The sequence below is a fragment of the Neopsephotus bourkii genome, unplaced genomic scaffold, assembly GCF_033783945.1.
Source record: "Neopsephotus bourkii isolate Nb327-2 ecotype Australia unplaced genomic scaffold, CSIRO-AGI_Nbou_v1 NB_1792, whole genome shotgun sequence".
Lineage (NCBI taxonomy): Eukaryota > Metazoa > Chordata > Aves > Psittaciformes > Psittacidae > Neopsephotus > Neopsephotus bourkii.
Window position 1 is genome coordinate 8306365 of NW_026902266.1, and position 12307 is coordinate 8318671.

Genomic DNA, 12307 nt, shown 5'->3' on the forward strand with positions numbered 1-12307 from the left:
TGTGTAAGTGCTTTACTATAAGATATTCTTCATCCTAACCCACTTTAGGCAACTTATAACTTATACCTTGCCTTATAGGCACAAAAGCCTGTGGGATTTTTCATGTAGAAGCACATCTTTGTAAGCCAGGAATTTGAACTTGCTGTGCTAATTCTAACAGATAATTGTACCAATATTGTGTCAACAGCCAATAAGAATGATGAATTTACACTAAGGAGGAATTCAGCTCTTTCATTTCAGTTGCCTTGGTGTGAAATAATACTCTGTACCTGAATGGAGGAAGGCATGGATATAAAAGTTTAGGGAAAAAAGAAACCAACAACCCACACACGAGCACTAAAGGAATTATGTCCACGTCCTTTTTTTTTTTTTTTTTTTTTTAATAGAAATGCTGCCCTCCAGTGGTCTGGAAAAAAAAAACAACCCATACATATTGCTTATTGATTGCAATAATGTAGTTTCCACTTACACTGCAGCAAGTAGCAATAAAATGTACCTCTTAGTTTCATAGGCACATGGATTGTGTAGGCTTCAGCCTCAGGAAACCCACAGGTGGCGTAAGACCAAGTAAAGACATATGTAACAGAAGGGTATTGCTTTACCAGTACAGGCCAAGGGACTCTTTTCTGCTACCAACTGATTAAAAATAAGCTTTTGAAAATGGCAGGATTGTACTAGTCTGCCTCACGGTGACAGTAGAAAGCCCTGACTTGAAAACGAATCACATGTAAGAAAATGGCCATGATTTAGATTAATGGGTCTTGCAGGACATTTGTTCCCAAATGTGATGAACTGTCACTGAAAAACATGGCCTGGCCCAACACTCATTCAGGCACAGAGTTCTGCACACAGTAGCTGTCATTGAACCATGAGGATCCTTCTGTCCTCACAGAGCATGAATCCCAAGCCGCAGGTAAAATACAGTTTCTCCAGGTTTCGTCTTTCAGTCAGTCAAGTGTGTTTGTTTTAGGATTCAGAAGTACAGCATCAATGTGAAAGAAAGGAATGTTTTATGGCCAAAGTATAAGGTAGATAATCTTTAGGTATGTTGCCTCTATGTTTGCTTACCTCTCCCCTGTGTGCCTCCAAATGGTCTTGCCAAATATGCAAGACTGTTTCTCAGGTTATTCTTTCTACACCTGCACGCTATGTGGGGGTTACCTTGCATGCCACAATGATTTGCACCATACTGAGGGACTTGGCCACTAGAGAATCGCATAATAGTCCCACTGTCATCATCTGTTCCTGTGCATCTGTGCCACCTGCCTTCTAGTAAGCAACTCATACCCCCTAGGATCATTGCTCGCAGCACAGGTCATACAATGCCTTCAAAGACTTTCCACTTTCTCTCACCTTTTGTCTTTCTTTTTTACTTAAAGCAAAGAAAAATAAAGTGGTACCCCCAAATTTTTGCAGTAATAAAAAATCCCATATATTCCTACAATTTTCAATCTGTTTCTGTGGAAGGCTCTCAGTGGGGAAGAGCTTGGCTTCTCCCACATATTTTTCCTACTGTTCCTATTGTATGGGGCTTTAGGTGCTGCCTGAAGACAGTGAATATTTTTCTGTTTACCCATTAACAGATGTTCCATAATAGAAAGATGAAAATACAAAACATTGAATTCACCAGGAATTTCAGAAAGAACTGCAATTTTCGTCTTATCCAGCAGATGTTGCTGTTGGACCAGAAAACCGGCTCAAGGTCCGTTCAGGTGGGTTAGGGAGGTCAGTTTTTCTGAGGGTTTCAACAGTTTCATGATTTTAGCCAGCATCTCCAGATCCGGTCCCTTGAGACCCCCTTTTACAACCACGGACATGCAGCACCAGGTCACTGTGCTGAGACACAGGCCTCTGAGTAAATCTGATTCCAAGCAAAAAAACCCAACACCCTGACCACAATTCCAATCTCCTCAATCTTCTCATTAAGCGGATTATTGTCTGTCAGAGCTTTTAATATATATTTTTAATAAATAGTGGAAAGCTTCACTTCATGTGCAGTATTTGCTTCCCTACTGATGAATGTGGGGTTATTCCTCGAGTCTTACATAAAATACCACTGTTGTTGGAAGATGAGTATAGAAGATAAAATTTATTGAGGTTTTAGAAAGGAAATGCGAGTTCAGTGCCGTGCTGACTGTATTACTGGGAAAACCTGGAGGTTTTCTATTGCCCTTTGGTTACAGGATAGGTCAGTTTTCACTATTAAACTTACAATTTTAAGGTCTTTATTCAAAAGTGCCTCTGTAGGTGAAAGGTAGATTTCTGGGTTGGCAGGGAAGTTTCTGGGTTCCTTCTACTGGCCCGAATGGCATTATGCCAGACGTGTTCCCAACTCCTGGAGGGACCTGGGTGAGAAAGGACTATATGGAGGCTCTTCTATATTATACTAGGGACTGTCCTCTCCTTCATTAGCCCTGAAATCTCAAACATTGAAAGGAGAGACATTGGTCTCCACTTAATGACATTCCCAGTTGTGCAACAGACTTTTGGGAAGGGAGCACGTTGCATAGATCAAGGACAGAAAGTCATGACTGTTCCACAGTTTTACTGGAAAGCAAGTGATTTGACAGGGCAAGCTGAGAAGCATTAGTAAATAGTGTTAATGAGGTACTCTGGTATGCCTCATGAGATGATCTCTAGGAAGTTTCACATGTGTGCCTATTAGCTCCATCCCCCACTCACACACACTGAACGTAGATCGTGTTGTCAAAGATTTGCAGTCTGACTGTAAGAAGACTATTTTACCCAGTGTTGGCAAAGCCAAGATCGCCATATGCAAGTTATGCACAATGACCTTCATACCGTCTCCTCCTGCCACAGGCTCCATCTCAGACACGTATCTTGGAAATGTTGTACACTTTCAGAGTTATTATGGGGATAGTTCCTGGTTTGTGTTTTTGAGATCAGGTTAGCAGTAAAGCCTGCAAGCTTTTTCAGTGTCGTTGTGCTCAGGGGATCAGCACATCCAAAGGCTGTGATAGTAATGGGTCAGCGAGCAGAGCAAAGGGGCACAGCAAGGAGTTTGTCATGGCTTTGCACTGCTATGTGAATGCTATCCCAGACAGTTATTACATGCAGTACCTTGAAACTGTTCCCACTGAAGTTGGAAGTTTTGCCACTGATTTCAAGGAACAAATGAAAAATTGTTAAACAAAAGGGAAATAATTTCTTCTCATTAACATTCAGGTGGTATTAGATACAAACGCTTGCTTGTCTGTTCACTTTCGTATGTAGTTCTGCGGATGATAATACCATTTTTATGAGCAAAACGAGCCCTTTGCACAGTTTGACCCTTTCAAATGTCTCTGCAAGATACCAACTGTAAAATGGAAATTATTTTTCTTTTCCGTTTCAGTGGTTTTTTTTTTATCTTGTGCATAAAAGGGCAGCATCTGGTGCAAAGCAACTGCCAGCTTAATATCTTTTCAATATATTTAGATACAGGGGTGAAAAATTTTAAGAGGAAAAAGTATACCAAGAATAGTTCCTATATTTCTCTTACCTAGAATTGAATTTTCAGTATATGAAAAAATCCTGTAGCAGCTTCAATGATAATGTGGGAAATGGTGTATAACGTTATTTTTAAAAAACAGCAACTTGCACTTTTTTGTTGTGAAACAGTGAAAGTGGAGAAAGGTTCCTCTTTATTCTCATATTTGCAAATGACCTGTTGAAATTTAAAATCAAAGCACTTAGCATATATAAGTGAGGTATAAATCTATTCCTCTTCACTTTTTCCATAGCAATACTTTGAATAAGATAAATTGATGATACTGGATTTGTTATGCAGCCCCAGTAGGGCTTTCTTAAGTTGCCAAATAAAATCAAACCAAATTCCTAAGATGCACACTTATATTCATGCTCAAAGACAGTTACTTTTATTTTTTTCTTTCCTCATAGCTGCATGACTTTTTCCTTTGGAAGTAGTGTTCCATAGGAAACATCAGACAATCCTAACACTGTTAGTGTAAAGCTCCAAGCCCATGTTGAGGCAGGCTCTGTACTGTCCTGCCAAGGCAGCTTGGGGAAAGGATCAGTCTGGTTTGCAGTCACCCCCAGCTTCTCCCAGGCTCTGCATGTCAGTGCAATCTGTGGGACTCACATTCTTTTTAAATCAGATGGTGTTTCTTTAGGTGCAGAATACTGAACTAGAGCCTGTGTGGTATAAACCAATGATTTCAGGCTGTTGGTGTATGTTTATAGCTCACGCTGCAGTGCTTCTGTAGACTAAGCTGGACTGCAGTTTGTCCTGTAGGACCAGCCCTAAATACCTGAACAGATCTCCAGGAGCCAAATTTAAGAACCAAAGTGTGCAAATGTTGTATCAGTCTTGTATCTGTTCCTAAGCTCTGCTTATGTTCTCTACCACTGTTGGAATTAAAACTAAAGCTTTGAACCAAAATATTTTGAAATATTTGCCCATAGACTGGGATATAGTTCTGTCAGTAACATGCTGCCCTTTTGATACACAGGGGAGTAAAGTAACGCCAGGCGTTTGTTTTAGATATATTACCTTAGAAATAGACAGGAAGAAATTGCACAGGGAACGTATTTTTGTTATTTAAGTTAAAAAATAAATACAGTTGTAACTTAAACATGTATTTATCAGCAGAGACACTCTTTGGCCTTACTCCAGCGGATTTTTCTCACTGACATGAGTGGGGAAAAGGTGGGATCTGCATAGGAAATCTGTGAATATTTTTTCTTCTTCATCCATCCATCTATTTTGGGATGTGCTAAATGCTTGTTCTCTGTTGTAACATTAACATCAGTATGTGGAAACTTGGGTTGCTAAAATAAATCAGTGAAATGCAATATACATGACTTCACGTGGAACTGCATGTACATGGTTGAGCGCAAGCACCCCATGTCCACTCTGCCGTGTCAGCTTTACCGCTAGGTACACCCTATTGTGTCCCACAGAAATGTAAGGCAGGCATGAACTTCGTGCTACCAGTATGTACAGAGTCTCTGTAGTTCCTGAGCTGGCAAAAGACTACTTGGTTGCCATCTACGTGACAGTAATATAGATATTTTTACCCGCCTCAAAGTCTGGGGAGAGCAAGGTCTGTAGTATATCACAAAAGCATCTTTTAATGTTTCACATTGTAGGCCTGAGTGTGTGCTGGAGGCAGTGAAAATTTTACTGTTGATGTACAAGGTACTGATTTGTGAGGCAACTGTGTCTCTTTAGTTTTTGTAAGTTAGTGATATAGGCTTCAAACTAACCTGGGGCATTTTTTTAACTGTAATAGAGACCCTCCAGATTCATTCTAGTATGAATTAACACATTCATAAGTTCATTTAAATTTTGTTTTTAATGAAAAAATGAAAGGGGTAAGCTTGATCTTTATAGGCTGGACTGTTTTCTGCCCACAGTGAAATCAATGGGAGACCATTAGAAAGTTGGACTTCAGTGAAGATGTTGAAGGGCCACTCCTGCCTCAGAGTCCCCTCCAATCCATGGAAGCCTGGCCTGCTCCACAGAGTGTACTTGTGCCTCGACACTGACTCACCATCCACCATGGTCACAAGAACTCAGATGAGGATTGAATCCCCCTGGCTGCTACCTGCCCTGCCCCTCTGGTTTTGGATGAGGCAGCAGGCTCAGAACATGCCTCTTCCTCAGGAGGAAGGAGAAACAAGTGTAGTGTTGCTCTCCTCATGACACAAAGCCACTCACTCTTCTCCATGCAGCATTGACCTTTAAGGCCCCCACAACTAAAGGAGTGGGAGACATTCCCATGGAATTAGCTGTTCCCCCTTTCTTTTTCCTGCTTAAGAGGTAAGAGCTGCACAAATTCCTTCTTTAATAGTCACCTAAGAGAGACTACAATGACTGATCTGTCATCACGTATTTAGAGCTGATGACAATAGCAAAGTTGGCTTTCAGGGTGTTGTGGGGTTTTTTTGTTTTTTATTTGTTTGCTTGGGGTTTTTTTTGTTGTTGTTTTTTTGTGTGTGTTTTTTCTTTGTTTGTTTGGTTTTTTTTACTGTGATGTTTAAACAAAACCATAAATCACAGGCATATGACAAGAAATGGATTGCTTGACTACGGCTGTAGCTGCTGGTTAAACTTGTCCAAATGTACAGAAATGCCCTAATGGTTACTTACCAATGACACTCTGCTTAGGGCTTAACATTGTTCAGTTTCATGGCAAGCTCGCAAGGTTACACATATACACTGAATGAAACATAGCCCACTGGTTATTTTTAGAGAGGCTCTAAACAAGAAGTAAATCCCTGGAGTAGTGCTGCCAGTGATGCGTAAAGTTCAAATCCAAATTAAAACTGCCTATCTTTGGCCTAAATTCCAACCTGAACTTGAGGAAAACTCTGATCTGTCCCTTGAACTTTATGACAAAAAATCCTTTGCAATTAGTTTCTAATACCTGAGAATATACGAATGTGGTACAAACACTTGAAAATTAGAACTTCAGTGAAAAACCTGAATTTTTGTCCCAGATTGTTGTACCTGGTCTTGTGAGATACTGCTGTATGACTTTAAGTTTTGGTAGCTGCACTGGAATTTGGAGAGCCTAATTTATTGTGATTTTTAGTTCTAACACATCTTTGTAAGATCAAGTTCTACAACATAATTGTAAACTTTGGGGGGAGAAAAAGAAATGCGTTTATTTATCTTACAGATCTCCTTAAGGTGATGTGCGAGACTCAGTTTACAAATCACTAGGATATAACATGAAGAAAGTAGACCCCTTTTCAGCAACTTATTTATGCAAAGTAGCTGAAAGTAGTGACACTGGAGCATGTTGTTTCTTTGCTGAATCAGAGCTCATATCTTCTTCCTGCCAAGGCAGTGATCTTAGTATCACCCCTAAACGCACAAGTAATTCTAGAAGCCCTAATGAAAGTCAAGATAACACCACAGATTTTATAAATAAGGGTCTTTATTTAGAATACTGTTGGAAACATTATTGGCAACCACATTGTATAAATATATAAAGTTTGACACAACAAACCAAGCAATATTAAATATTTTTTAATTTTTTCCCTTTTGTTTTTTCATTTTTGGTTTTGTTTCTTTTTTTTTCCCTTTTTTTTTTTTTTTTTTTTGCAAAGCAACTCTTATTTACAATTATACAAAAAACTTTTATAAAAAATGGTCCACAACCTTATTTTGGCCAGAAGAGGAGTAATAGGAAGGATCTGTCATGCCATTACTGTTATGTTCTCCTCCGCAATCAAGAACCAGATTCCTATTCCCCAAAGCCCAGATTAAACATTGGCCATTTAATGGTATACAATTTCTTCTCTAAACATATTAAATAACTTTAGTTTAACAACCAATAAATAACTACATGTATTTTGAAATAATATAGGTTTGAAAAGTTATATATTTGAAGGAATTTTGAACGGTATTCTAAAACTGGAAAAAGCCTTTTCAGTCTTAGGTCTCAGAGTGTGGCTGTCTTAGGTCTTGGAGTGTGGCTGTCTTAGGTCTCGGAGTGTGGTTGAGTGGAGCAATGAGTTTTCAGTGAAATCCATTGGACCTGCCTTTATAACACTTGGTAGATAGGGTTGCTGCTGCTGTTATCCTGGGGAAGTGGGGTGCAGTTGGTGGGAGAAGGAATCTGGGCTCCACTGTCATTCAGGCTTGCTCCTTCTGGGGGAGAACAGGGACTCCCTTCAGCAACAGTTTCCACTGAAGGCAGTATAGGACATGTGGAGTTATCTGTGGAAATCCTCTCTACAATGCTCGAGAGGCAATCAAGGCTGGAAACAACAGAACTCTTCCCATGCTTTGGATCTAAAAAACAGGCAAAAAAGGTGCTCAGTTTATCCAATGTGTACTAAATGTCAGTAGGATGTAGTTCTTTCATAAACCCCCAGTGACTGGCTGACAGTATGCACCTGTGGCCATGTAAAGATTCAGAGGAAATTAATACTGGGGAAGGAAACCAGTTATTAGAAAGTAAGAGATGGTAACTACAAAATGGAAGAAAGATCCAACCAAAGTGCTACTTTTGGGGCAGGATGGATCCAGGGCTTCACTTAAGTCCATAGAAAGGGAAGGTAACATTTGGAATCAACTGCCAATTTCTCCAGTTTGGATTAATGATAGGTAGAGTTAGAAGAGTCTTCATGAGACACATTGTTAAACACTTAAAATTAACTGCAGGGAAGACTATACTTGCATCCAGATATTATATTTGCAAAACAGGAAAGGCAGCTATAACATACTCCCATATTTGCAAATAACATCTAGAGGAAATCCAATGCTTCTACTAGCATCAACAGCTTCCTAGCTGGAAAGACAGTTTCCTCTTTCAGTCCAGGGGAGGTCAGCTAAACAACTGGAGGCAGAGAAGGCATGGATGCATTGACTGCCTATCTCTATGTTCCATGCAGACGTTACAGCATGTACTCACCATTTGGTGATTCTGTGTAGTAGCTGCTGTCATAGCTGTTTCTTCTGCGGGAGTTGCAAGGAGGCCCACTGTACTCCATCTGGAAAGGAGAGCAATCTGGGTGAGGTCACTGCCTTTACTGAAATCCCAGTAACCATCCCATTTTGCCTTTCAGCCCCTAGTCTGTGCCATCACTCCAGTCCTGGCTTAAATGCCATCAAGTTGTAGTTCTTTGAATAGGCAAAACTTGGCTAAAAGGGGATTCGCCCCAGAATACTTCATGTGGCACAGCTGTTACAAAGGAAAATTACCACTGCTGTTGCATCAAATGCTGTAGCTTTACAAATAAGATGCGGTCTTCCAGCATTCTGATCAGATACTGCCCTACATATATCTTCAATTTACAACAGGGAGACCAAAAGGGGAATGAGTCTTTTTTTCATTTAATTTTTTAAGGGTTTTCCAAGCATAAGTTAAAAAGGCTCTGTCTACCTTTGTCACTTTATATTTCTTTAGTTTCTTTTCCTAATTCCATTTTATACAGAAAAAGCATCAAAACATTGACCAATATATTTGTTTCCAATACTTTAATCCACAATTAAATTTCTCTTTCTGACAAAAGAAAAAGGCTGTATTTTGAAGAGGGATCCTATCCATAAGTCTTCTCTCTAATCTGCCAACTATCTCATAATGGCAGATATTCAACTCAGTAATGATGATCACCACCAGAGCACAGAAAAAGAAAATAAACCTCAGGTCTTAAAGTGCTGTCAATATTCCACCTCAGAAGCTCTCCTGCACTCCAGCCACCACATCCCACCACCCCAGAGTCGAGTCTGAGCCTATAGTCGCAGTGAGAAGATGTGGCGATGAGACACCCTGTATGGCACCCACCCTTCATCTTCCCTCCCCATAACATACAAACATGACTGAAAGCCTGGGGTCTCCTTCCTGTTTCTGGTAAATGTCAATGGAGGGGATGAAGTGAGAGGAGAAATAAAAAAAAAACATTTTTTCTGTTTTTTTTTTTTGTAAGGGTCAAGAAAACTCTAGTTGGTTTAGACCCTCCTCCTGTTATCATGACGAATGGCAGAAAACAACTCCAGCACTTATCAGCTCCCCTGTAACTACCATGACCAAGGGGACTTTCCTCTCTGCTATCTTTAGAGGATTGAAAGCAAAAGATGGGAACAGAGATACCACAGGAGCTACAGGAGCATAGGCAGGGCTCCTGTAGCTCCCCATGTCCCCATCCCAGGCAGCTTCCCATGGTGCTCCCCCAGCAGCTCTCCTTTGGCTCCCCCAGGACACAGCGGGACCTGCCTAACTTCTCATCCCAGGGAAAAAAAGTGTGCAAGACATTTTTCTTCTTTCCCAGAGATCCTGGTATGTGTGGACCCCCACCTCCCTTTGCTGCTGGAGCTCAAGACAATAGAAAAAGCACTTTGTCTTATGCCTTGAGAGGTATGCAAAGTAGCTGCTATAGGAAAGGTGGGAGAAGGCAACTCGCCCTGCAGAGGTTTGGACCAACAGTGTCTGGGGCACCTTGGTGGCAGGGTGTCCTCCCTGCGGCACTCACCATGCCATCAGAGCAGTTGGAGCGGGGACTGGAGGCATCTGATTCCCCACTGTAGTGCTCCAGCACCGGGTAGTAAGCATCCTCCTGCTCCCTCAGCAGTGCCTGCAGGCTCTCAATGTAGCGGATGGCATTGCGCAGGATCTCCACCTTGGGCAGGCGCTGGTTGGGGTTGGTGGAGGTGCAACGCTTCAGAGTCTCAAAGGCTTCGTTGACCTTGCTGAGCCGCCGCCGCTCCCTCATGGTGGCAGCCTTACGGCGGTCAGCATTAGTGGTCTTCCTCTTGCAAGCCTTGCAGGCCCACAGCAGGCAGCGGCCAGCCTGGTGGTGCCCACTGGGTGCCCGGATGTGCTCCTCCTCGTGTGGGTGGCTGTGGTGATGCCCATGGTGGTGTGGGTGCTCCTCGGGCTTCAGCAGACCACCGACATGCACCAGCCGGGGATCCAGGTCCTCAAAGAAGTGCATGTCTGATGTGTTGAAGCACGGGTCATCATAGAAGTCATCAGCGCCTGCGAAGGAGCAGAGGGAGCCCTCCGTCATTTCCATAGGGCCCAGTAAGTCCATGGGGGCAGCGGCGGATACAGTGGCTGTGCCAGAGGGGGGGAGTGAGGAGATCAGAAGAGAGTGGGCTTCGACCGGGACGTTCAGCCACAGACACCGGCCAAGAGGGTGCTGCAGCGCGGGGACCCGAACACCCTCTCCCAAGCGAACCCACCAGCGATAGCAGCGGCTGCCGCCGAGCCCCTCCCCAACCGCGCCGGTCAGGGAGTGCCACTCGAGGCCGCATTTATGCCAGAGCCCCCCCCGCCCCCGACGAGGCGCGTCGGACGGGACGGGACTGGGCGGGGCGTGAAGGGGGCCGCGGCCAGCGGAGCCCCGGGAGCAGCGTTGGATGGGGGTGGGGGGGAGCAGTGTCCCTCGGCCGCGGGGAGTACCGCGGCTCGCTGCTGAGGGCGGTGGGGCTGTTGCAGAGCTTACGGCAGCAGCTGCCGGCGCTGGGCTGCACGGGTCTTTTTCTCTTCTTTTTGTACTTTTTTTTCCCTCCCACTTTTAAGCCGCCCGCCCCTGCCCTGCGCAGCCCGTCAGGGAAAGCCATGCTCGCCAGTGCCCGAAGGTGCCGGCAGGCGCCAACCCTCCGCCCCGCGGGGCTGGCGGCGCTCCGCTCTTCCCGCATGCACCGGCGGGTGTGAGACGTTTTGCACCGCGTCTCCCTGCACATCCCGGCCGGTGGGCGGCGGCGGCTCCGCTGGTTTCTCCCAGGGAAGAAGCCCCCAGCCCCGGGATGGGTTTCTCGGCGCCGGCCCCTGCCGTGCGGCTCTGCGGCCACAGGGTAACTACTGCGGGTGCGTTCGTGAGGGCGGACGGTGTGGGCGGCACCTCGGCGCCGGGCCAGGGACGCCGCGGAGAGCCGGCGCCGTTCCCGCGCTGCGGGCGCAGAGGGTGTGAAGGGAGAGGCAGGGCGGGAAAGGTCGTGGCTGAGGGGAGCCGGCGGGCGACCGCCTTCAAAATGGTGGCCGCGTGGTGGCGCTGCGCTTGGCCGCAGGTGGCGGCGTGACATGGCGGCCTCTAGGTGGGGGTAGCGGCCCGCCGCGCTGGGCCGGCTGGACCGATCGTCCCCGCCGTCACCTCCGCGCCGTGAGCGGGGTCACGGCTGCGGCAGGAGGAGGGCGAGGGGCAGCCAGGCCTCCGGGACAGGGCGATGACGGAGGAAGTGAACGCGCTCGTCCCGGAGAGCAGCTTCTCTGGAGCCATGGTCCCTGCCCTCCGCCGGGGTGTGTGTGTGTGTGGAATTACCAGCAGAAAAAAGCGTGTGTGCCTGGAGTCTTGGGAATCAGGGTGTCCCTGCCCACGTGCGACCCAGGTACAATTCAGAAATACATTACCAAGGATGGAACAGGACTCAAGCGCTGTTAATTGAAACTGTTTGAGCTCCGAGCAAAATCAGGTTGTGTGGGAGGGTGAGGTCTGGAGTGGCTGAAACACCAGCTAATGCCTGAACAAGTTGCAGCCATATTTATCACAGGAAGCATTTGATTCCTCCAAATAAGCAATGTAGTAATGGCTTAGTAATGATGTACTGAAGGAGAGCTGAGGCCTGAGTTACGTTCAACCATCGCTTCAGCAAATTACTCATTTCACATGAGCTATGATATATAAATCTGCATTTCAGGTACTTTAAACTCAACCTTCTGTTTACCCTTATTCTGAAATCTTTGAAGAGAGAGACTTCACCTTGTGAAGTTGCTTTTTTTCTGCACATGTAGTTGTGCTGCAACTGGATTGCTTGTGCAATATTAATTTGTTATTTTGGGTTAACTAGCAGTGGCAGAGTTTGGACCTTGGAGAACTGGGCTGGTTTTCG

The 12307-nt window shown here is 44.7% G+C and overlaps 1 protein-coding gene and 1 long non-coding RNA gene across 2 annotated transcripts in view; one reads left to right on the top strand and one right to left on the bottom strand.

The window, feature by feature from the left end:
- Window positions 1-7452: 7452 nt before the first annotated feature.
- Window positions 7453-10749, bottom strand: MYOD1 (myogenic differentiation 1). Its single transcript, XM_061380262.1, has 3 exons — window positions 9949-10749; window positions 8391-8469; window positions 7453-7768 (listed from the first exon to the last, which is right to left on the bottom strand). The coding sequence occupies exons 1-3, from the start codon at window positions 10507-10509 to the stop codon at window positions 7518-7520; spliced, it is 891 nt and encodes a 296-aa protein (XP_061236246.1). The 5' UTR covers window positions 10510-10749; the 3' UTR covers window positions 7453-7517.
- A 996-nt stretch (window positions 10750-11745) lies between these two features.
- Window positions 11746-12307, top strand: part of LOC133226584 (uncharacterized) — a 55894-nt gene continuing 55332 nt past the window's right edge. The window contains exon 1 of the long non-coding RNA XR_009729568.1: window positions 11746-11806. This is a non-coding gene — a long non-coding RNA (uncharacterized LOC133226584). The remainder of the gene's footprint in view (window positions 11807-12307) is intronic.